The 22,765-nt window shown below is 36.8% G+C and overlaps 1 protein-coding gene across 1 annotated transcript in view; it reads right to left on the reverse strand.

The window, feature by feature from the left end:
• The window catches only part of AP4E1 (adaptor related protein complex 4 subunit epsilon 1), a 68,736-nt gene that overhangs the window by 5,552 nt on the left and 40,419 nt on the right, over positions 1-22,765 (reverse strand). The window contains exons 14-19 of the mRNA XM_063089541.1: positions 21,942-22,244; positions 17,911-18,025; positions 8,791-8,914; positions 4,138-4,393; positions 1,785-2,342; positions 173-363 (exon numbers count right to left, since the gene is read on the reverse strand). Coding sequence (XP_062945611.1) covers positions 173-363; positions 1,785-2,342; positions 4,138-4,393; positions 8,791-8,914; positions 17,911-18,025; positions 21,942-22,244 — 1,547 coding nt within the window. The remainder of the gene's footprint in view (positions 1-172; positions 364-1,784; positions 2,343-4,137; positions 4,394-8,790; positions 8,915-17,910; positions 18,026-21,941; positions 22,245-22,765) is intronic.

Raw genomic sequence — 22,765 nt, forward strand, 5'->3', positions numbered from 1 at the left:
TTTATGTGACTGTTCAATGTCTCTTCCATAGACTGGAAGCTCCCTGAAGGTAGGAAATGTATCTGGTTTTTAACTGTTATAGTCCCTAGCACATAGCATAGTTCCTCTGCCCAGAAAAGAAGCCTAATAAATATTTGCTGAATGAATAAATAACATTCCTGAAAATATTTACCTAATGAAATCTAACAGTGATAAGTTTATGGAAAATTCCATTTGAACAGAATGAGTATCCATCATTTGATAATTTATAAAACCAGAAAGATTCTCTTCTGTAAAAGGTTTTTCCATCTGCACACTATATTGAAAGTTTTTGGTGCCTTCTGCTTCCATTACAGGCAAACAGCATCCCAGCTGCTCAGTGATCTGTAAATAAAAGTAATAAAAGTATTGAAGAAGGGATCAATACAAACTATTATATGAATACTGATTTTCTATTTAATTGAAGTGGTACAAAAGCATAGTAGTGTGAAGTTAATAACAAACCTTGAGAAAAATTAACTAGCACAGACAAGAAATAACAGTACACAGGTCAAGATTACATACCAAATGGCTTTACAGTTAAAGCCCTTGTATGATTATTTTTTAAAAGATTATTAAACTCTAGTCTGGAAGCTCTCAACACTGGCCGGCATCAGATTTTTGAAGCTAGCAGAGTTTAAAAAAAAAAAAAAAAAATAGAGATGTCTTCCATTCTCATTCTCTACCCTTACTCAAGATCTGGTGGTAGTGTTCAAGCAACTGGGTTGGTTTTTTTTTTTTTAAGTTCCACAGGTGATTTAAATGTACATCTAGATTTGGGAACTTCTGCCCCAGTCAGTGACCCAGACAATATCCCATTCAACACATTCCAGTTCATAAAAGAAAAGGGGTCGGTTTTGTGGAAGACAGATATACATTATAACTCCACCAAGGACATCCACACAAAAATGCAATTAAACATACTCCCAGAAATCAAAATGGCAGTCTCTTGGAGCTAGAAAAGAAACAGAACTGATGTCTGAGCACTCAGTGCAGAATAATCCATCAGTGAGAGAAAAAAGAGGTAATATACAAATTTACCCTTCAATATTTTTACTTGATTTGTTAAATAATTTCAGAATTTCCTGTCAGTAGTTATGACAAGAGTGAATGAGACATTTACACAGTGCAAGAAAAGAGAACACTAAGTACACACTGAAAATAAACAATAATACTTACCAGGTGCCATGTACTGCTGTAAGCATTTTACAGGTATTAACTCATACCTTCACAGTAACAGGCACACACTGTTAACATTCTCATTTGAAACATAAGCAAACCGAGGAACAAAACAGTTAAATAACCTGACCATGTAACACAGCTAATGAGCCAAGCAATCTAAACCAAGAGCCTACATTTTCACTGTGCTCCATCTAAACTCACTTTGTAGCTATGGCCTTCCCCAATACAATCTCTATTATGCTTCCTTCTTTGCCTCTTTTGAACAATTTGTCCCTACTCAAAATAGTAAAAAATTGGGCTGGCCCATGGCTCACTTAGGAGAGTGCGGCACTGGTAGCGCCGAGGCCGTGGGTTCGGATCCTATATAGGTATGGCTGGTGAGAACCACACCGTGCGGAGGGTCACGATCCCCTTACCAGTCAAAAAAAAAAAAAAGGAAAAAATTTGTCACACCTTTTACCTGTTTTTGCAAAGAAGGTAAAAGAAGGAGAAATTTAAAAACCATCAGAAGAGTGAACAGCAGAAACATTATTAGCGAGCACTATCCATTTAAGGCAGAAATAACAAACCATTCATTTTCTTACCTTGAAATTTTCTGCAGGAAAAATTTCTAAGTTAGCACTTTTCAGTTCCAAACCACTCTTATTAGTGATTGACCAGACCATCAATAAACAATCATCTTTCCAAATTTTGTAAGAAAACAGTGATATGGTTTCATTATTAGAGACCTCCATAAGATTTGAATGTATGTATTCAGTAGTTTCTTCCAACAAAGAAGAAGCTAAAGACATTTCCTTGGCAACTGAGACTGCAGTAGATTGAGGAGGGTGAAAAATTTCCATATCATTATCAGCAAACAAAGAAGGTGCAGACAGGTTGCAATTTGAGAGTTTCTCAACCAAGGGTAGTTCTGTGAGAGGCTCAGAATCCAAAAGTTCCAAACTGAGAGAAAATTTCTTTAGTTCCTTGTCTCCTCTATCCTGTAAAGTATTCAAATAATAATCTTCATCATATGCCACATTTGACAAAGAACTAACAGAAGAACAGGTCATACTGTGAGAATGGGCTGTTTCTCCACTTTTGGTTTCCTTGACTTTTGATTTCCTTCTGAACTTGTGAGAGACAGTATCTGCTTTTCCCAGCTGCAAAAGTAAAATAATAATAACATAAAAGAAACCATTCTATTAGTCATGAGTTTTAAACATTTTCTGTAATTCCAAATGAGCAGTTTACTAACTTGCTACAAAAAATCAGAGATGAAGAAAATGTTAAGACCTAAAATTTGGACAGCTACATAACTTTGAAATATTAGCTAAATCTTACTTCTTTTTAAAAACACATAAAATAAAAAAAGAAATAAAGTCAAAAAGTCAGTCATGAACACTTCTAAAAACTCGATAGATTTCAGAATACTAGATTACAGAATTGGACAAATTAAAAATACTGAGAAACCTAGCCATTTTTTGAGTTTCCAGAGTTGTCCTGTAGAAGACTAAGTTACCCTCAAATGCAGAGATGATCCAAACTGTTTTAGTAATCTATAATAATCATGATTTCACAGCCTATGAGTTAATAAGCAGAGAAGAAAAACTGGTTTTACCTCAAGAATCAACTGGCAAAGGCTGACTGGAAAACTCAGCAGGAAAGAATTCTATAACTGACTGATGATGTATGTTTGACACAGACTCAGGAGACAGGAACAGCAAATTTGCCATCCTTGATTTAAACCTTCTGAGGAATGGTTCGTGAATCTAAGTAAGAAAAGTGATGGTTCAAGTGTTCCCTTGCCTCACAAAGTTCTATCTAGAATCAGTGCAGCAAACTGGCACTATTGTAAGTCCATGTCTCTATCCTTCTGGGGGCTACAACACTGCACAGTTACCCTTCACATGATTCTAGTTAATCAGAATTCTAGTTCCCTTTTCATAACGTCTCCATTCCCCTCAAGCCCCAACACTTTCTTCTAACACTAAGCAGATAAGTTTGTCTCTGACCTCCCAATTCAGAAGTCATTAAACAAGAACTAATATTCTATTAACACAAAAACAAGGGAAATTGCGGATGGGAGAGTGGGCAATGGATTTCCAATTCCAATAATCATGGGACTCAAATTAGACGCATATTAGACTGCTTGATCCTGTCCCTCAGGTCACTGATTCTGTTCCTTTTTGTTTTGTTTTGTCTTTTCTTTCTCTCTGTGTTTCATTTTGGATAGTTTCTATTACTTTGTCTTCAAGTTTAATGAACTCATCTGCACTGTCAATCTGTTGTTAATCAGAAGCTACACAGGCCAAAATACACTGCTGTAGTGACATCTTTGTTAAAATACTTAAAGAAAAGAAACAGTCAGCCTAGCATTGCAATCCAGAGAAAATGTCTTCTAAAAATGAAGATGAAATAAAAAGGTGAAGGTGAAAAAATAAAAAAAAACTTGACTCTTAACAGTGAACTATATAAAAAATTAACTCAAAATAAATAACTGACCTAAAAATAAAAGTTAGTTAAAATGAAATACATCAACCCAGCCTTGATCTATGTAACTGAGAACCTTAAACATGAGAAAAATCAGTATGGAATAGACTGAGGGAGAAAAGCAGCCATACAAAAGGAGGCATGATAAAGAAGGAGCACGTCTCTAGCTAGTCCCAATCCCGTCTGCTCTGTCCTAGCGACAGAGGAAAAATTGGGGTTGAGAGGCAAGAGGATACATGCTAATTGTATCTCATCATTAGCTGCTCCTCCTTCTGCATGATGCCACTCAGTTGAGCCAATTGGATTTTCTCTTTTTGGCTCTGGAGCTGGAAAATGATGGCAAGTGAGAGCTGTGGAAACCATTTCCCACCATGTGTACAGAGGATAGTCAGGAGGTTTTACAGAGCCAGTTTTTTGTACAAACAGGGTACACAGATTCTTAGAGGAACATAACTGATTACTTACCAAATTGATAGTGCTTTCTGATCCTAGTCCAACAAATAATGATGATGCCAGCAGCTGCTTTTCTTTCTCTTCTTTAGATTGGGTAAGCACTTGACACTGATCCTTTTTTGTTTTAGCTTGATCTACACTCTCCATTATACTCTCTTGAGGAACAGGCAGAGCTTCAGTTTCTTCACCAGTTTTGCTCTCCTTCTTGGGAAGATAGCCCTCCTTCCCCCACAATTTCTTTATACCTTCCAGCTTCAAGCTATTTGTCCTAAGGAGATTGATAATGAAATCAAGTCAATTTAAATAACTGCTAAATAGTTATTTGGGGGGGCATTTTTTCCAAAACACATCATTACCCATGGCCTTTTAGAAACAGCTTTCATATATATTTTATATGACAGAAGTAAAACCTAGATCTCTAGATTTTACTTTAGTTACAGCCAACATCCCCCCACACCATAGTCACATGATTTAAGATACCACTACTCTAGACTTAGTTTAAAATTTCGGACCATGTAATTTTCACTCAATTGCTTAGATAAGTTGCACAAAAATAGAATTATTGTAAATTGGTTCCTTTCCCCCATTGACTTTTCAAAAATACCTTATCTTTAAAATTCTGATGGGTTAAATATCAGAAATGACTCAAGTTTCTTAGCTGTATATAAAGGGATTATACCTATATAAATTCACTAAATAAAATCCTGTTGAAAGCAAAAACAGTCATTCAAATATACTCCTATGTATAAATTTACTTTTAATACAGAAGGTTTTCTTAATGTGAACACTAGCTACATTTTCAAATATTATAAATGTACTTCTATAAAAGTAAAATAAGGCACTGGCTGGTTAGCTTAGTTGGTTTGGTCTACAGAAGAAAGACCATGAGGCTTAGGAATTTTTTATACCTGAGCTGAAGAAGAATTAAAGTAGTGATTAAGTGTCAGGTATCTGACCCAAAAAGCCCAGGCAAGGCATCTAGGCAAAAAGTCCAGGGCCAAATTTAGAATATGGACTCATCTAATGTTGTCCCAAAAGTTACAACTATGAATCTGAAGTGACTAATACCATCGTAAGCACAGGCTGAAACAGCCACAGATTGTCCCTATTGTTCTCCTATAAGAACATTAATTAGCTTGATTGTGGTAATAATTTTACAATGTATATCAAAACATCATGTTTTACACCTTAAATATATACAATTTATATTTGCTAATCATAAAACTGTAGGAAGAAAAAACTACCAAAAAAAAAAAAATAGAACTATGTGTCCTTGGCACCTGGCTCATTTAAGCATCCCTGTCATGGCCCAAAACAACATTCTAAAAATTTCTACTACAAGTTAGGAAGATCATGAAATGAATCTAAAAGGAAGACTCAGAAATATCTGTATTCATTATTATTCCCATCTAATTTGTTGAAATCGTGATCAATTTGATTTTCTGTAGTAGGCCAAAAACAAAAAGCAAGTAGTTATACTTCATACTGAGTAAAGAATCAATGCTATTAAGTAGTAAGTGACTGAAGGCAAATTTGAATGTTAATAAAGAATGCCCTACAAGGAACTGGTTTATTCTTTGCAATGATTTTTACTGCTGTGTATTTCTTTACAAGTATCTTCATTTCCCTCTCTCTTTTAGGTACCAAAAGAGTTTTCTAAAAAGTTGTTAAATGAAATAAAACATTAATAAACCTCTTAGAAGAAAATTGGTTGTCCTTACCACAAGCAGATCCAAAAGTGGTCATGGGAATCACTAAAATGACCCTTTGCATCCCTAGGATCTCAAAAGCAGGACCTCTAGGAAATTCATGAATACCCACAGTACAATTACAGTATCTTTGTAACCTCTTGAACTGACATATTTCCTTTAATTATTTACTCAAAAAAAAAAAAAGAAAAAAAAGAACAAGTACCCAAGTGTCATTAACAAATGATTCAAATATTAGTTTAACAAAAAAAGGCAGGTGTGGTGGACCCTGGGCTACTCCATCCAGATCTACCTTCAATAAGTATGGTCGGAAGTGTTGCTAGGAGTGCTAGCAGGGACTGCCTCAGCTGCAGAGGGCTGCCTCACCTGAGATCACACACCTTCCAAGGCAGCCCACATCCAGTGATTGGTGAACAGAAATGTAAAATCCTGGCCACCCATCTTGGCCCAACTCAGGACGACTGTGAAGGGCCATTCTACACCCAGACCTCCCCATGGGGCCAGCAGAGGCTGTTGTTGACCATGCATTGCATCTTAACTTCTTCCTAGGCCTAAACCTGCTTCTTTCCTCTTCCTTCCACAGGTGTCAATCCCAAGGGCACTCCTTAATATTCTGCATACTTAATGTCACTGCAGAATGTGCTTCTCAGGGAACCCAACCCACAACAACAGGCAAAATGAAAGGGGGCTAGAAAATGAGCCGAAAAAGAGCCTTAAGCTATTTTAAAGGTGTTTCTCACTTATTTTATATGCATACATGCCTATTACCAGCATAAATTTTCTGTCATGCATTACGTATAGACAATCTAAAAAGTGGGAAAATACATTAGAGAGCAATATAAGACCATTTCATACACAAAATATGCCTCAATGATATGAAACATACTGTAAAAGAATTTTTTTAAACATGAGTCATTTTTGCCTGGATCTTGACAACACTATTACGGTTTTATGATTTTGTATGGTGTGCATTTATATTATTTTTAATAAGCCATTCAAACACAGATGCAAATTCTGACCAAGTAACCATCAAAAGATTAGGGGTGTACTTTAACTCAACCCTAGGAGCTCCCATTTAAGGTAGGGTGCTGTCCAGTAATAGGGTTTACAGGTAAGAAATTGTAAATTGGGCTTGGTACTATTTTATTCTCTGCTTGCCAGAGACTGTAGAAGAGCAACTGTCTCTACTCTAAAGCTGATTCGCCTTACCAATTACCACATTGGTTCCTAATCTTAAATAATGTGTGAGCTGTGGTCCTCTTTGGAAAAAAAAATTTAAATTCATCTCTCATGTTCCATTTCATGATAATGTAGCATACACAATTTCATGATAATGTAGCATACACAATTCCTAGTTTTGCCAAAAGCCATTTCTCTGAATGATCCATGTACACATACAGGATTTACAAGGCCCTGTCGTGTCTCCCAGTTCAGTACTAAATAACAGATGCTGTCACCTGTTGTGCAGGTAAAAGGGACTGAAAGTTCCTCCCTGAGATTGGAGGGTTCCTGTCTCTCTTTCCCTTGCCTCTTTGTTCTTTCGGGACACTTAATTGCTGTCACCTCTGTCATCACATGCTCACAAACCATATCTGCACCCTATGCTTGTAGTACCAAAATTAAATGTCTGGGAAAGAAAATAAGCCTTTTAACAGAGCAGGAAAAAATTAAGAAAAAACTTTAACTTATGCCATTTCATTCAGCATATCATTCTACATTCCTCAATCTATTTGGGTCATTTTTCTGATAAATATTTCTTATGACCATCTCATTGGAAGATTGACAAATACAAAGATGATCATAAAATAAGATGACCAACTTTTTAATGAATATACATGAACTCAAAATTCAAATGTCATCCTTCAAAGTTGTCACCTTTGAGATTTTATCACATTTACTCCAAATATGCCGCCATTACTTAAAATATTTTTGAACTCTTTTAGATGAAGCTCCTTCATAAACAAGGCCATTTTCTTTACTGTCACATCAGTATATTGACCAAAATTATTCATATTAATTGTTAATTGTATTTGGTAAACTCAGCTTTTGGATAGTGATGATAATGATAGTAATAACAACTATTATTAATGACTGACAAATGTTAGCTGCTATTATTATGTACTATGTACTTTATACACACAATCTCATTTTATTAACTTAATTATGTTTCTAAAAGAAATTTAATTATATTTTCAAAGTCAAAATCTACCTTAAAAGGATAATACTTAGCACCAAATAAGATATTAAAACAAATATATCACAAATTTTCAAGGTGGCTGGAAAGAAGCCCAGGAAGCATTTTTAGTAAAGTAAACAGCTTTCTCAGGTGAGTATACACATTCTTCAGGTCTATACAGCTTCCCCAGGTAATGTTAGTCACCTTACTTTATGATTATCTTTATATTTGTCAATCTTCCAATGAGATGGTTATAAGAAGTATTTATCAGAAGAACAGAATGAGTAGATTATGAGAAATGTAGAATGATATGCTAAACACTTACCTGGGTGTATAAGTTCTAACATGCTTCTTTAAAAACATATATATGTGTATACATATATTTTTACAATAAGTAGCAATAACACACACATTATTACTATCTGTAAAGCTTATATATATCTATGCTGTCTTGGAAGGTAGGTAAGATCTTAAAGTATAACGACATGATATACAATATCAATACCTTCAGACCAATAAACAGAAACAACTGAAACAACAGCCCATACAAAGTTTAGTTTCTAGGAACCTTTCTAAGCCATTATGTTAAAACACAATGCCACAAATGTGCCTCTTCCTTTGAATTATTTGAATTCCACTGAAATAATAAACTTCTTGGAAGTCAAGATAAAATAAGCAAATAATGATCATGATGATATAAAGCAGAAGCAGAAAACAAATGGAATGGTAAAAAACATTTAAACACTCCCATAGTCTCAATTTTAATAGAAAGGAACTTACTCTTTCAGCCCTGTCTCAGCACTATTCCCAGATATATCTGAACCAAGAGAGATGCCAGCAGGAGACTGTCGTCCAGTGAAGCCAGATGAAGAAAAGGAGAGTCCATATGGTTCAAAATTGAGAACTAGAAATTTAAAACAATATTAAAACAAAGCAAAAACTATCAAAGATACATTCACTAGTGAAATACCTGAAGACTGGAATCCAGTCTTCAATTTTTAAACAGTGAAGAAACTTTGGGGATGATCTAATCAAATATTTATAGCAATAATAATAAAGCAGCTACCATTTATTGATTGTCTACTCTAAGTCTTCATATTACTAGGTCATCAAACTGTCATTCATTTTTATCTTTTTACCTCCTTTAGAAGCTAAAATGAATTCAATTAGGAAAGATAACTGATAAACCAGATCTACTGAAAAGTTGCTGCTCTCATGCAAAAATGAGCTATGAATGAAAAGACGAGCATATTTTGTTTAACAAAATGCTCCTAGGTATACATTCTTATACCAGATGGACTGATGGAGCCCAGTGTGAAATCTCCCTTACTGACAAAGAACAAGGTTATCTCAGGTTCTGATTCCTTTGAATCCGTATAACCTTAAATGAATTCAATCAGAGTCATGAAAATTCCTATTGTTGTGGTAGAGCAGATGCCAATATCCATTCTCCCTTTCCTTCTAAGTAATAGAACTCTCAATTCTAAGATACATGGCCACCCAGAAAAGAGATATTTCCACACTCCTTTGCCACATGACTGAGTTCTGGCCACTGACTTCTAGGAGGAGTCCTCCTGGAAGAGAAAACAATCTTTCTTCTCCCACTTCTTCTTTTCTATTGGCTAGACTGAAACATGATTGCTGGAGTGCAAGCAGCCATCTTGGATTGTGAAGTGGAACACTGAAGATGCCAGGACAGCAAGAGAAATGGAGACTGGGTTTCTTATAATCATGAAGCTATCAACAACCCTAAGCTGACAACTTCTGGATTTCTTTATTTTATTTTTGGGGGGTAGCTGCCTGGTACGGGGATCTGAACTCTTGATGTTAATGTTATCAGCACCATGCTCTAACCAACTGAGTTAACAGACCAGCCTGGGTTTCTTTAATGTGAGAGAGCAATAACCATCTATCTTGTATGAGGCCCCACATTATTAGTTTATTAATATGCTAATTAGTTAATCCTAATCCTAACTGGCAAATTTATCTTTATGGCCTGTCTAGATTATAACAAAAAGGACCTTCTTATAAATATCTTAGAAAATATAAATGTCATCTTCTGTACTTACTATTCACATTTTACAAATGAGGAAGCTGTGGCAAAGAGTTTGCCATGAACTTACCCCAGAATAGCAAACACAGGAAATGACAATGCCAGATATGAACTCAGACACTCTAGTTCCAGAGCTGTACTCTCAATTATTACATTATACTCCTCCTCCAAAGGAAATAACACCTAATCCAAAGACTACTAAATAAATGCTTCTTAGCTAAATGAATGATAAAGAACAGGAATCAATGAGCAACAAAATAAATAAATAAATTAATAAATAATCAGAACAACTGAGTTCTTGACATTGGTCTGGTATTAGCTAGGTATGTGAACTAGACCTTAAGGTTTTTTTGTCTGTAAAGTGAAGGGTTAGGACTGCAAATGTTGATCTAATAACCAGGATCATGCTGACTTCATAGAATCTGTCAAGGATCTCTTTATACATGCAGGCAAGCTTTCAGAGATTCAGATACAGAAGGTATAGAAGTAGTGCTCAAAAATCTGTCTCATTTTTCTTTAAACTCTCCGTGATTCTGATTCATAATCATATTTGGAAACCACTTGTCTAAATCTCTCTAAGGTCCTTTTCAGCTAGAACATCCTCTCATTCCAAGTTTTTCAATCATCTAGCTTAATCTAGCCACTACTAGCCCTTTTTAGTAGCATATATAGCAGTCAAACATCCAGCCTCGGAATTAACACTTCCGGTAACAATGAAAAGCTCAAGAAATTCTTCCTATGCACAATTAAAGACAAAGAGTTTAATCCAAAGAGCAGAAAGAAGTTCAAAATTAGAGGTATAGAGTTAGAAGAGAGAGAGAGAGAAAAAAAAAAAACTAGACATAGAAGGGAACAGTATCTGAAGAACAGACAGATAAAATTTCAATTCTGAGACAGAAGAATTAAAGATTGTCATCAAAGGAAGGCCTGGAAAGGCTCAAAGGTAAGAATGAAGTTCAAACCATCCTATTTTCATTCTCTAGTGAAAACTCCCCCAGATCCACACAGTGATGAATAAAAGGCCAAAGAATTCAAAGAGTTGACTAGAAGTACAAGAGCTCATGTGCATGTGAGGAGCACAAGAAAAACGACAGGCAGAAAGAGCCAGGAGCACCAAAATAAAGGGATCAGATCCCTTTAAGGCCAGCTGCCAAAAAAAAGACAGACAGGAAGGAAGAAAGGAAGGTTAGCAGGGAAGGAGGGAGGGGAAAGAAAAGGAAAGAAAGAAAGAAAAAGAAGGAGCCAGATAGGTGAATTGCAACTTACTGAATATATAGAAGTTAACCAGATGAAGAAAGAGAGCAAAGGGAAATTCATGCAGAAGAGAAAGCATGAGCTGTAGGCACAGAGACCTTGGAGTTGAAAGTTACTAAAGTAGCCCAGGTGAAAGATAATAAAGTACAAACTATCCTAAGCATAAGTGAGTAATTCAATATTCAACCTATTTGTTAGAGGTCTCCATTATATGGACTTTCCTTTATGTTACCTTGTGCTGTAATTCTTTTATACCTTGACCATTTGGCTATACTTCCCTGAGAACCCTCAGCTATTATTTATTATTAATTATTATTTAATTTTAATTATTTTAATAATTAAATATATAAGTATTGTTATTTAAATTTTTTCCTAAGTAACAAACTTTCTTTTTATAGCAGTTCTAGGTTTTTATAGAGAAATTGAGCAGAAAGTACAGACAGTTCCTATACCCTGCCCTCACACACAGTTTCTCCTAGTATCAACATGTTACATTAGTGTGGTACATTTGTTACAATTATGAACCAATATTGATCTATTATGATTATTAACTCAATTTTACATTAGGATCCCCCTTTGTGTTGTACAGTTCTCTGGGCTGAGAGACTATCAACCTCAATTTGACATGGTTTTGTAAAAGTCATAGTTCAATAGACAAGAGATTATACTGCTGTTTCCCCTTACTATTTCCAGTATTATCCAACATTGGGGCTACAATATATTTGAATAATGTTTTAATAGAATAATCCACACTGATTCCTAAATGCTTTCTTTGGGTGGAAACTGGTAATAAAATTTGTTCCCCATCACCCCATTTATTTTTGTCAATTCTTACTATCTTACAATATTTTCCTGAAGTTTATTCTTATAAACTGGACATTTTTCTCCCCAATGGAGCTGAGTATCACTTATTAAAGTGACATTTAACTACTACTCTCTACAAATGATTTATAAAAATCTCTAATGAGATTAGTACCAGTACTGATTGATACTTGAAGGATTCCAAAATTAACAATTCTTTATGCAGAAAATACCTATTTCCCTGTTACTCTTTATTTTCTGTCTTATAGCCAGTCCCAATTCTAAAATATGTAATTCTATAACTTATTCCATAAGTATTTATTAAGCACTTGCCATGTTCTGTCTCATAGCCAATTTTCCTTTTCTATAACAGTCTAAGCTCATGAAATTTCAATTTTGCTTTAAAGAACTTTTGAAAAACACGTTTGGGAGGAGAGAGGAAGAGCCTAATTTAAGAGCTTAACCTCATTTATGATGATGGTTCTATGGGGAAAAAAATGCACTTGGCAAAGGACTGCATCAGCTTGGGGAATTCCAGAGCTATCTATTATATTTGTGTCAGCAATTAACTTATTTTAAGAAAGAAAATAGCCAATGCCAGGAATTAGGCTCATCATCTTACCTCCCCTTCCCTACTTGACTCCTAACTTGAGTAATGGCAACTGATGGCTCCCAGACATTTTCACTCCATGCCCTGGATGTCATATAACCTTTATAAGCAATATAGTCACAGGTTGGGCAATTATAATTGAAAACTTTATTTTTTTCTCCCAACATATTCTACCAATATATAAGGAGTTAATGGGGAAGAAACTGATTACCCTTTGAAAGACAATTGAATTTTCTAGGCCATTAGGTATCACTGTGCTAAATAAATATATCAAAAGCCTTAAAAGATAGGGATTGCATTGAATCTATAGATTGTTTTGGGCAGCATGAACATTTTAATGGTATTAGTCCTACAATCCATGAACATAGGATGTCTTTTCATTTATTTGTGTCTTTTTTGATTTCTTTCATCAATGTTTTATAGTTCTCAGTGTTCAACTCTTTCACCTACTTAGTTAAATTTATTCCTAGGTATTTTATTCTTTTCAGTGCCATTATAAATGAGGCTGTTTTCCTAATTTCCTTTTCAAATAATTTATTGTTAGTGTATAGAAATGCAACTGAGTTTTGAATGTTGATTTTGTATACTGCAACTTTACTGAATTCACTTAGTAGTTCTAAGAGGTTTTTTAAATGGAACTTTTAGTATTTTCATTATATAAGATGATATTGTCTGCAAGGACAGACAATTTTACTTCTTCCTTTCCAATTTGAATGCCTTTCTTTCTTTTTCTCGCCTAAATGCTCTGGCTAGAACTCTCAGTACTATATTGATTAGAAATGGAAGAATGGGCATCTTTGCCTTGTTCCTGATCATGAGAGAAAAAGCTTTCAGTTTTTCACCATATAATGTTATGATGTTAACTGAAGACTTTTCATATATGGCTTTTATTATATTGAGGTATTTCTCCTATTCCTAGTTTGTTGAGAGTTTTTGTCATGAAAGGGTGCTGAATTTTGTCAAATGCTTTTTCTGTATGTACTGAGACAATCGTGTGATTTTTATCCTTTATTCTGTTAATGTGGTGTATCACATTAATCACTTTGCATGTGCTGAACTATCCTTGCATTCCAGGGATAAATCTCAGTTACAGTGTATGATCCTTTTAATGTGTTGTTGGTTTCAGTTTGCTAGTATTTTGTTAAGAATTTTTGCATCTATATTCATTAGGGATATAGACCTGTAATTTTCTCTTTTTTTGTCATGTTTTTGTGTGGCTTTGGTATGGGGTAATGATGGTCTCATAAAATGAGTCGGGAAGTGTTCCCTTTCCTTCAAATTTTGAAAGAATTTGAGAAGGTCTGGCATTAATTCTAGCTTAAACGTTAGGTAGAATTCACCAGTGAAGAACCACAAAAGACCGTAAACAGCCAAATCAATCTTGAGAAATAAGACCAAAGGTGGAGGCATCACACTTCCTGATTTCAAAATATATTACAAAGCTAAAATAATTGAAACAGAATGGAACTAGCATAAAAACAGACATGCAGACCAATGGAACAGAGAGCCCAGAAATAAATCCATATGTATATGGTCAACTGAACTTTCACAGGGTGCCAACAATACACAATAGGGAAAGGACAATTTCTTCAATAAATGGTGTTGGGAAAACTGAATATCCATACACAAAAGAAAGAAATTGGACCTTTATCTTACATCATACACAAAAATCTACTCAAAATGGATTAAAGACTTAAACGTAAGATCTGAAACTATAAAACTCCTAGAAGAAAACAGGGGAAAAGTTTCATGACAATGGTCTTCACAATAATTTCATAGTTACACCAAAAGCACAGGCAACAAAAACAAAAATAAATAAGTGGGAATACATCAAACTTAAAAGCTTCTGCATGAAAAGGAAACAATCAACAGAGTGAAAAGGCAACTTACAGAATGAGAGAAAATATTCACAAACTGTGTATCTTGTAAGAGGTTAATCTCCAAAATAAGAAATTCCTATGACTCAACAGTAATAAAAACAAATAACTTGATTGAAAATTAGGCTAAGAACTTGAATAAATATTTCTCCAAAGAAGACATACAAATAGCCAACAGGTATATGAAAAAATACTCAATGTTACTAATCACTAGGGAAATGCAAATCAAAATCACAATGAGGTATCAACTCACACCTGTCAGGATGGCTATTATAAAAAAAGTAAAAGATAACAAGTTTCGACAAGGAAGTGGAGAGACTTCCAGTCAAGATGGCAGAATAGATGGTATCCAGCATCACTCCCTCCCACTGTCAACCAACTTACAACTATTAGAAAGCAACAACTGCCAAGCAACAACTACCAAGCTGGGGTTGCTAGAGCTCAGGGGAAGAGGAGGAGAGATCTACAGAGTTCATGAAGGTGAGAGAAGCTGCGATGAGAGAAAGAAAGGACTGCTCTGACCATTTTGAGCCCCAGCCACTTCAAGGCTGGCCCTGGTGAGCACACAGAGCAAGAGCTGGCAAAAGCCACAGCTGTACTCTTCATATGAAGTTGCATGGAGGTGGCAGGGGAGAAAAGGGCATTGGTGGCCCCCAGGCCAGCAAGACCACTAACAGAGTTCCCATGGACCCACATAGGAGAGAGGGGCCACAGACAACTGAGAAAAGGAGTCACTCAGAGACCAGTGATTCATTACAAGCAACTGGCACATGGCCCATCCTATGGGAAGTATTTAGAGTGTGGGCAGTGGGGGAGATGGGCCCACTGTGGGAACAATGGGGCCCTTGGATCCCCCCCAGCCTCATAGCATCATGGACAGCTGATTTGCCCTCCAATCAGCACAGGACCACTCAGTAGAGACTGGTCAGGAATACAGAACTGCAGGGGATGTAGTTTGCTGAAAAAATACAGACCTCACGAGATCTGGAAGTACATACAAAGTCAACAATTAAAACCTGAGTTGCACAAAAGGCCTTCCCCAGAGAATCAGCAGCAAAGCAGCAATTTAGCTCAACCACAGGCTCAAGTGCTGGTCCCCACAGGAAGGTCCCCCATTACAGAAGTAAGCAAAGGACAAGTTAGTTCCAGTGCAGAGTTTAAGTAATTCAACAAAGAACTGAAAGAAAAAACAAAACACCCACAGATCAAAGACAAAATTTGGTATTAACCAGCAAAGGTCTAACACCACCAAAGAACACCTATAAAACCTAGAAGGACCGGAAGCCCCTGGGGCTCCCAAACCAGGGTGGAGACAGGGCCAAGGGCCTCAGCCACACCCCCTCAACATCTACATCCAGCCCAGCAATGACTGAGCCCCTGCTGGAAGCCCCCTGGGTTCCTGAGCTGGGGTGTGGGGGCCAAAAGCCTCAGCCATGCCCCTCCAACATTCCTATCCAGCCCAGCAACAAACACCAGGCTGCTACCGGAAGAGTTCCGGGCTCCCAAGCCAGGACTGGTGGGGAGTCAAGGACCTCAGTCTCATCTCCCTGAAGTCCACATCCAGCCCAGCCACGACCAAGCCACTGCCAGAAGCCCCCTGGGCTCCTCCAACAGAATGAGGAGGGTGCCATGGGCCTCAGACACACTCCCTCCCCCCTTTCCTCTTCTTCCCACCCTATCCTCCTCCTATTTCCTCTCTCCCCCTCCATCCCAACTGCTCTGCAGCATCTTACAATGTAAAAATAATAATAATAATAAATAAACATTTTTAAAAATTTATGTTAAAAAAAAAAAAGGATGTGGAGAAATTGTACAGGGGTTCCAACCCTGGAACCCCTGTACACTGTTAATGGGAATGCATAATGGAGTAGCCGCTATGGAAAAGAGTACGGAAGTTCCTCAAAAAATTAAAAATAGAACTGCCTTATGATCCAGCAATCCCACTTTTGGTTATTTATCCAAAAGAATTGAAATCAGGATCTCGAAGAGATATTAGCATTTTTATGTTCATTGCTGCACTATTCATGATAGCTAAGATGTGAAAACAACCTAAATGAAATATCCATCAACAGATGAATAGATAAAGAGTTGTGGTATATATACACCATGGAATACTATTCGGCGTTAATAAAGAAGGAAATTCTGCAAACATGCAGCAACATGGATGACCCTTGAAGCTATTCTGCTAAGTGAAATAAGCCTGTCACAAACAAAAAATACTGTATGATTCTATTTATATGAGGTATCTAAAACAGTCAAATTCATAGAATCAAAGAATGGAATGGCAGTTGCTAGGGGCTAAGAGGGGGACAAAATAGGGAGTTACTAATCGACAGACATAAAATTTCAGTCAAGCAAGATGAATAAAAGCTAAGATCTGCTGTACAACGTTGTATCTATAGGCAACAATAATGTATTGCACACTTAAAAATTTAAGAGGATACATGTCATGTTAAGTGTTCTTACCACAATAAAACGAAAACTTAAAGATTAAAAAAAATTTTAAAGCTTTAAAAAACAAATATTTCTGCAAAAGATAATATCAAGCCTGTTATTAGCATTTATAACTTTTTGGTCTCATTTTAGGATCAACTGTTTAGTTGTACTCATAACTAAATATGTCTATCACAGAGCCTGGAAAATAATAAGTACTCATAGGAAAAAAAAATAGACCTTTCAGCACTGAACTTTTCAGTGTGTTGACATTATGAACTCCTAAATAGATAATATTCACTGGTCTCCCTTTATTCATACACATACTTGCCATCTACCACCCAACTCACTGATTTCCCCTTTACCAATACCATGCTGACAGGACGCATTTCTTAAGTGTACAGTTATTCTTTCCTTTCTTAGCTGTTCCTAACTCAGGGATCAGATACTTTGTTGGAGGAAGCATTCTAATACACTTAAGAAATACTAGACTGCTCAGAATGAAAACAAAATTCACCAGCCCTTAGTAACCAGAATTTTTTTCTGAAACTTTTCCAAAGATATGCTCACAATAACATGTCACCCCTCCAGCACAGTGACTAACATCATAATTCCACCTTCAAGTTCTTTCAAGAATCCAAGATGGCTGCCATATCATAGGCATTTATGTATATGGAGCCTATGTCTTTGGGAATATCTCTGGGCTAACTTTTTTTTTGGGTTCTGAAAACCTAGTCAGGGTAAACAAAAAGCAGATTTAAAGAGGAATAATAAAAAGTAAAAGTCTTTACTTATTTACATGACTATAATATCAATTGCATAAAAAATTATGTTCCTACAATCTAGCTAATTATAACCTCATGAAAAATTACCTTTTTCCTGAGAAAGCTTTTCCTCCTGCCGTTGGTGGTGAGGTTTGTAAGGTGCTACCCCCTGACTGAGTCCTTCAGCCACAAAACCATCCAGAAAAGATAAAGAAGCATCTACCTGTATTAAAATTAAACAAAAATTTGGAATTAAAAAACTTACCCTAAACAGTAGACTGTACATTCACATAAATAATTTAGCCCAGAAGAGAGAATCAAGATGGGGAACAGACAGTCCCCAGAGTCACTCTCTCCCACAATTGACCAATTTACAATTATTAAAAAGCAAAGACTGCCAAGCTTGGGCCTCTAGAGCTCAGGGGAAGAGGAGGAGAGACCTATGGAGTTCATGAAGGTGGGAGCAGCCACGATGAGAGAAAGAAGGGACCACTCCAACCATTTTGAGCCCTGACCACTTCAAGCCTGGTCCTGGTGAGCACACGGAGCAAGAGATGGCAAAAGCCACTGCTATGCCCTTTATGTGAAGTTGCTTGGAGACTGCAGGGGAGAAGAGGGCCTTGGTGGCCCCCAGACCAGCAAGACCACTAACAGAGTTCCCATGGACCTGCATAGGAGCAAGGGGCCACAGACAACTGAAAAAGGGAGCCACTCAGAGATCAGTGAGTCATCGTAAGGGACTAATGCATGGCCCACTCTATAGGAAGTGTTCGGAGTATGGCGGGTAGGGGAGACTGGCCCACTGGAGGAACAGTGGGGCAGAGCATGGACAGCTGATCTGACCTCTAATCAGCACCAGCTCACTCAGTGGAGACTGGTCAGGAATATAGAACTGCAGGGGGTGCAGTTTGTTGAAAAGACTTAGGCCCAGACCAGCGTTTCCATACAACCCAGGTGTATTAGACCTCACAAGACCAGGAAGTATATACAAGGTCAACAATTAAAACCTGAGCTGCACAAAAAGGCTTCCCCAGAGAAGCAGAAGCAAAGCAGCAATTTAGCTCAACCAGACTCAAGTGCTGGTACCCACAGAAAGGTCCCCCATTACAGAAGTAAGCAAAGGACAACAAGTTAGCTCTAGTGCAGAGTTTAAGTGGTGGGGGTAGCTAATAATCCAACAAAGAACTGAAAGAAAACACAAAAAACTCACAGATCAGAGACAAAGTTCAGATATTCACCAGTAAAGGTCTCTCATCACCAAAGAACACCTATAAAACCTAGAAGGGCCAGAAGCCCCCCAGGCTCCCGAGCCAGGGTGTAGAGTACCTGAGGGCCTCAGCCATAACCCCCAACATCGGCATCCAGCACAGTGAAAACCGAGCCTCTCCAGAAGCTTCCAGGGCTCCCAAGCCAGAGTGCCATCCCCCACAGACCTCAACCATGCCCCCTGCCCTCCACAACCAGGCCAGTGAAGGAGCCGGCCATGAGCCAGCCCCACCCCCACACCCCCACCTACATCCTCCTCTCCTCCTCCCCCCATTGTTTGCAACATCTTAGAATGTAATAATAATAATAATAATAATAATAATAATAATAATAATAATAATAATAAATTAATTAAAAAATAATTTTAGCCCATATATCCTAAAAAGAAATTTAAGAACAGAAGCTTCAATTCTTAAAATGTTACCCAACTCTCTAGCTTTCTGAACATCTATAATCAGATCACCCAGCTAAGAATCTATCAAAGTAAATCATTTGCAGTTATTAATTTCTCTAAATTGCAGAATATATTTTTGAGTATTGATATGGATTGAATTGTGGCCCGCAAGTTTTATGTATTGAAGCTTAATCCCCAATGTAACTGTTGAGGGTGGGATATCCTATTATGGTAATTGAAAGGTGGGGCCTTGAAGAGGTGATTAGACTCTGATGATCATGCCCTAATGAATGGATTAATAATGCTGGTCATGGGTGTGGTTCTGAGGACTTTAAAAGGACACCACATGAGAGTCTCTCTCTCTCTCTCTGCTCCACCATTTTCTGCCATGTGGGACCCCTGCATTGCTGTATAGCCACCACCAAAGAAGACCCTCACCAGATATGCTCCCTGAACTTTGGACTTCCCAGTCTCCAAGACTGTAAGCAGTAAATTTATTTTTCTTACAAATTACCCAGTTCCAGGTATTTTGTGATAAGCAACAGAAACAGACAAGTATATGATACATTAGGGCATTATATTAGATGCTATGATTGAGACAAACCAAGACACAGTTCCTACCCTCAGGAGACTTATAACCCACCAGAGGAGACAGACTCCTATAGTACGAGGTATGGTGACAGTATTGGTTTTCTGCTGCCGGGAGCTAAAATCAAGGTGTTGGCAGGGCTTATTCCTTTCAGATGCTCCATCTTCCTGTGTCTTCCATCTTCTAAAGACTGCTACCAGCATTCTATCTTCTAAAGACTGCTACCAGCATTCCATCTTCTAAAGACTGCTACCAGCATTCCTCAGCTTGTGGCTCTATCATTCCAATCTCTGCTCCCATTGTTATTTTGCCTTCTCCTCTCTGACCTCTTGCCTCACTTTTATAAGGACCCTTGTGATTATATCATGCCTACCTAGATAATCTAGGAAAATCTCCCCATCACAAAATATTTAATTTCATCACAACTATAAAGTCCCTTTTATCATTTAAGGGGGCTGGTTGGTTAGCTCAGTTGGTTAGAATGTGGTGCTGATAACACCAAGGTCAAAGATTCAGATCTCCATACTGGCCAGCCACTAACAAAAAAAAAAAAAGAAAGAAAAAGAAACATTTAAGGTAACACATGCACAGATTCCAGGGATTAATATGTGGACATCTTTGGGGAGCCATTATTCAGCCTCCTGCAGTGCTTTGGTTTAACTATCCTATTCCTCCTACCTGAAAATGGTTTTTCACAAATCTGTGGAAAATTACTTAATTTCTGCAGGAATATAGTTACAAGAGAATAATTAAATGAAAAGATGAAATGATATGAGATGAAGAAAGAGTGAAGAGAAAAGAAGTGCAAAAGTAAGGAAAGAAAAATGATATACATACAAGAGGATATAACATGCTGATATCAGAAACCATAGATTTGCTTCTCCTGATTTAGCCAAGTATATTCAAACAGCTCAGATAATTTATAACAGCAGGTAATTCTCAAACATATAAGTGACACTTTACACTCCAAATTTGGAAACGTTCAGCTTCAACAAGATGCTTAAGAGATGGGGGCTACATCATCATCATTATCTTTTATTAGAACAAAAGGGAAGTGTAGTCACTCCCTAGCGTAATACCATGTACAACATATTCATTCATAATTTTCAACGAACATCTCTGGAATGCCTACCAAATGCTAAAGCATGGCCTCTGTCTTCGAAGAGCTATTGAAAGAACTAATGAACAAATGTTCAAAATGAATATAAGCTATGAAAACCTGAGTCAAAATTAGTGGGAGTACTGCACATCCCCTTCTTTTTCAACTATACGACATTTAACACATAAAAATCTGAACAAATCTCCTTCCCTTTGGAAGCCTTCTAATTTACACCAATCTGAGGGAGAGGCTAATATGAATTAACAGGGTAAGTAGTAACTGAGAACTTTAGGTTAAAAACAATGGTGGTCACTGAAAGTAGGTGGGGGAAGGAGAGTGATCAGATTCCGAAGTGGTAAAGAATTTAGACAGTAGATGGACAAAATGAAATGGAAAACCATTTTTTTTTTTTTACATTCTCAAAGAGACTAGGAATAAAATGACTTACAAAATTTCAAAGGAGATAAAAATTGTAAAAATTCCTGAATTATTATATATTAAAAAAGATTGTCACAGGATATAAATATCTTCACTGCAGTTTTCCAGAAGAGATATTCTTCTATTGCTGACTACTTAGAATCAACACTGAACAGAAGCTCTCAAATTCTCTCTCATATTAATGTGAGAAAACCTCAAACCTTCATCTTAAGTGCTACAGAAACTTTTGGTATATTCCTGAATTTGATACATTCCAGAAATTTTGATATATTCTTAATATATCACAAATGCAAGAATTATTCTATGTTTAAAGACAATGCAATTTTTAAAAAGATGGAACACAGATGTCTTACCACCATGTCTTCACAACTCTTATCAACTGGGAGCAAGCTCTTCATAAGTTCCACATTCTCGTGCAAATGTTTTAATTCAAATGCATGCTGTCTCATACAAGTATCCAAAGATATGGTAAATTCTTGGATTACTCTTTCGACTATATTAGAAGAATGTGCTTGGGGTGTCAACTTGGTGACAGCGGCAATTAACCAGGTTTTTGTTTCTGAAGAAACGGAGTCATTTATAAGTAACTTGTAGAGCTTGTTTATAACTTCTTCTGGTGTTTGCTTATCTAACAGGTAGGAATACTCCCCTAACACCTATGATTAAAAACAAAGAAGATGTTTATATACAAATACAAGTTATACAGTAAACTATACTCAGAAATAAAGTGCTTACTACTAGAATGGATTTAATCTAATGTGACATTCTCTCACAATGAAGAAATTATTAGATAAAGATACAACTGTACATTTTAGGTTGAAAATTATATCAAGAATTGGAGCTCAATACAAAAAGGCTTTCCACATCTTTGTCATTAACAATACATAAAGCAGAACACCTTTACCAGTTAGCTTTCTTCTGAACTTGTGGAGTTGGTTGTTGGGTTTTTACAAGCACTTTCACATTCTGTTATTATTTTCCAAAAAGCATCTAAGCAAGTGGTTATTACATGCTAGTATGCCTAAAAGTCACCTGAGGTGTTTCATAAAAATACAAATTTCTAGGCTCTACCCCCAGATATTCTGATTTAGTATGTCTGTGGTCCCCAAGAATACACATTTTGAAAAAGCATCAGCTGATTCTGATGTAGATAGTCTACACAACAGATTTTGAGGAA

Source organism: Cynocephalus volans, chromosome 3, assembly GCF_027409185.1.
Source record: "Cynocephalus volans isolate mCynVol1 chromosome 3, mCynVol1.pri, whole genome shotgun sequence".
Lineage (NCBI taxonomy): Eukaryota > Metazoa > Chordata > Mammalia > Dermoptera > Cynocephalidae > Cynocephalus > Cynocephalus volans.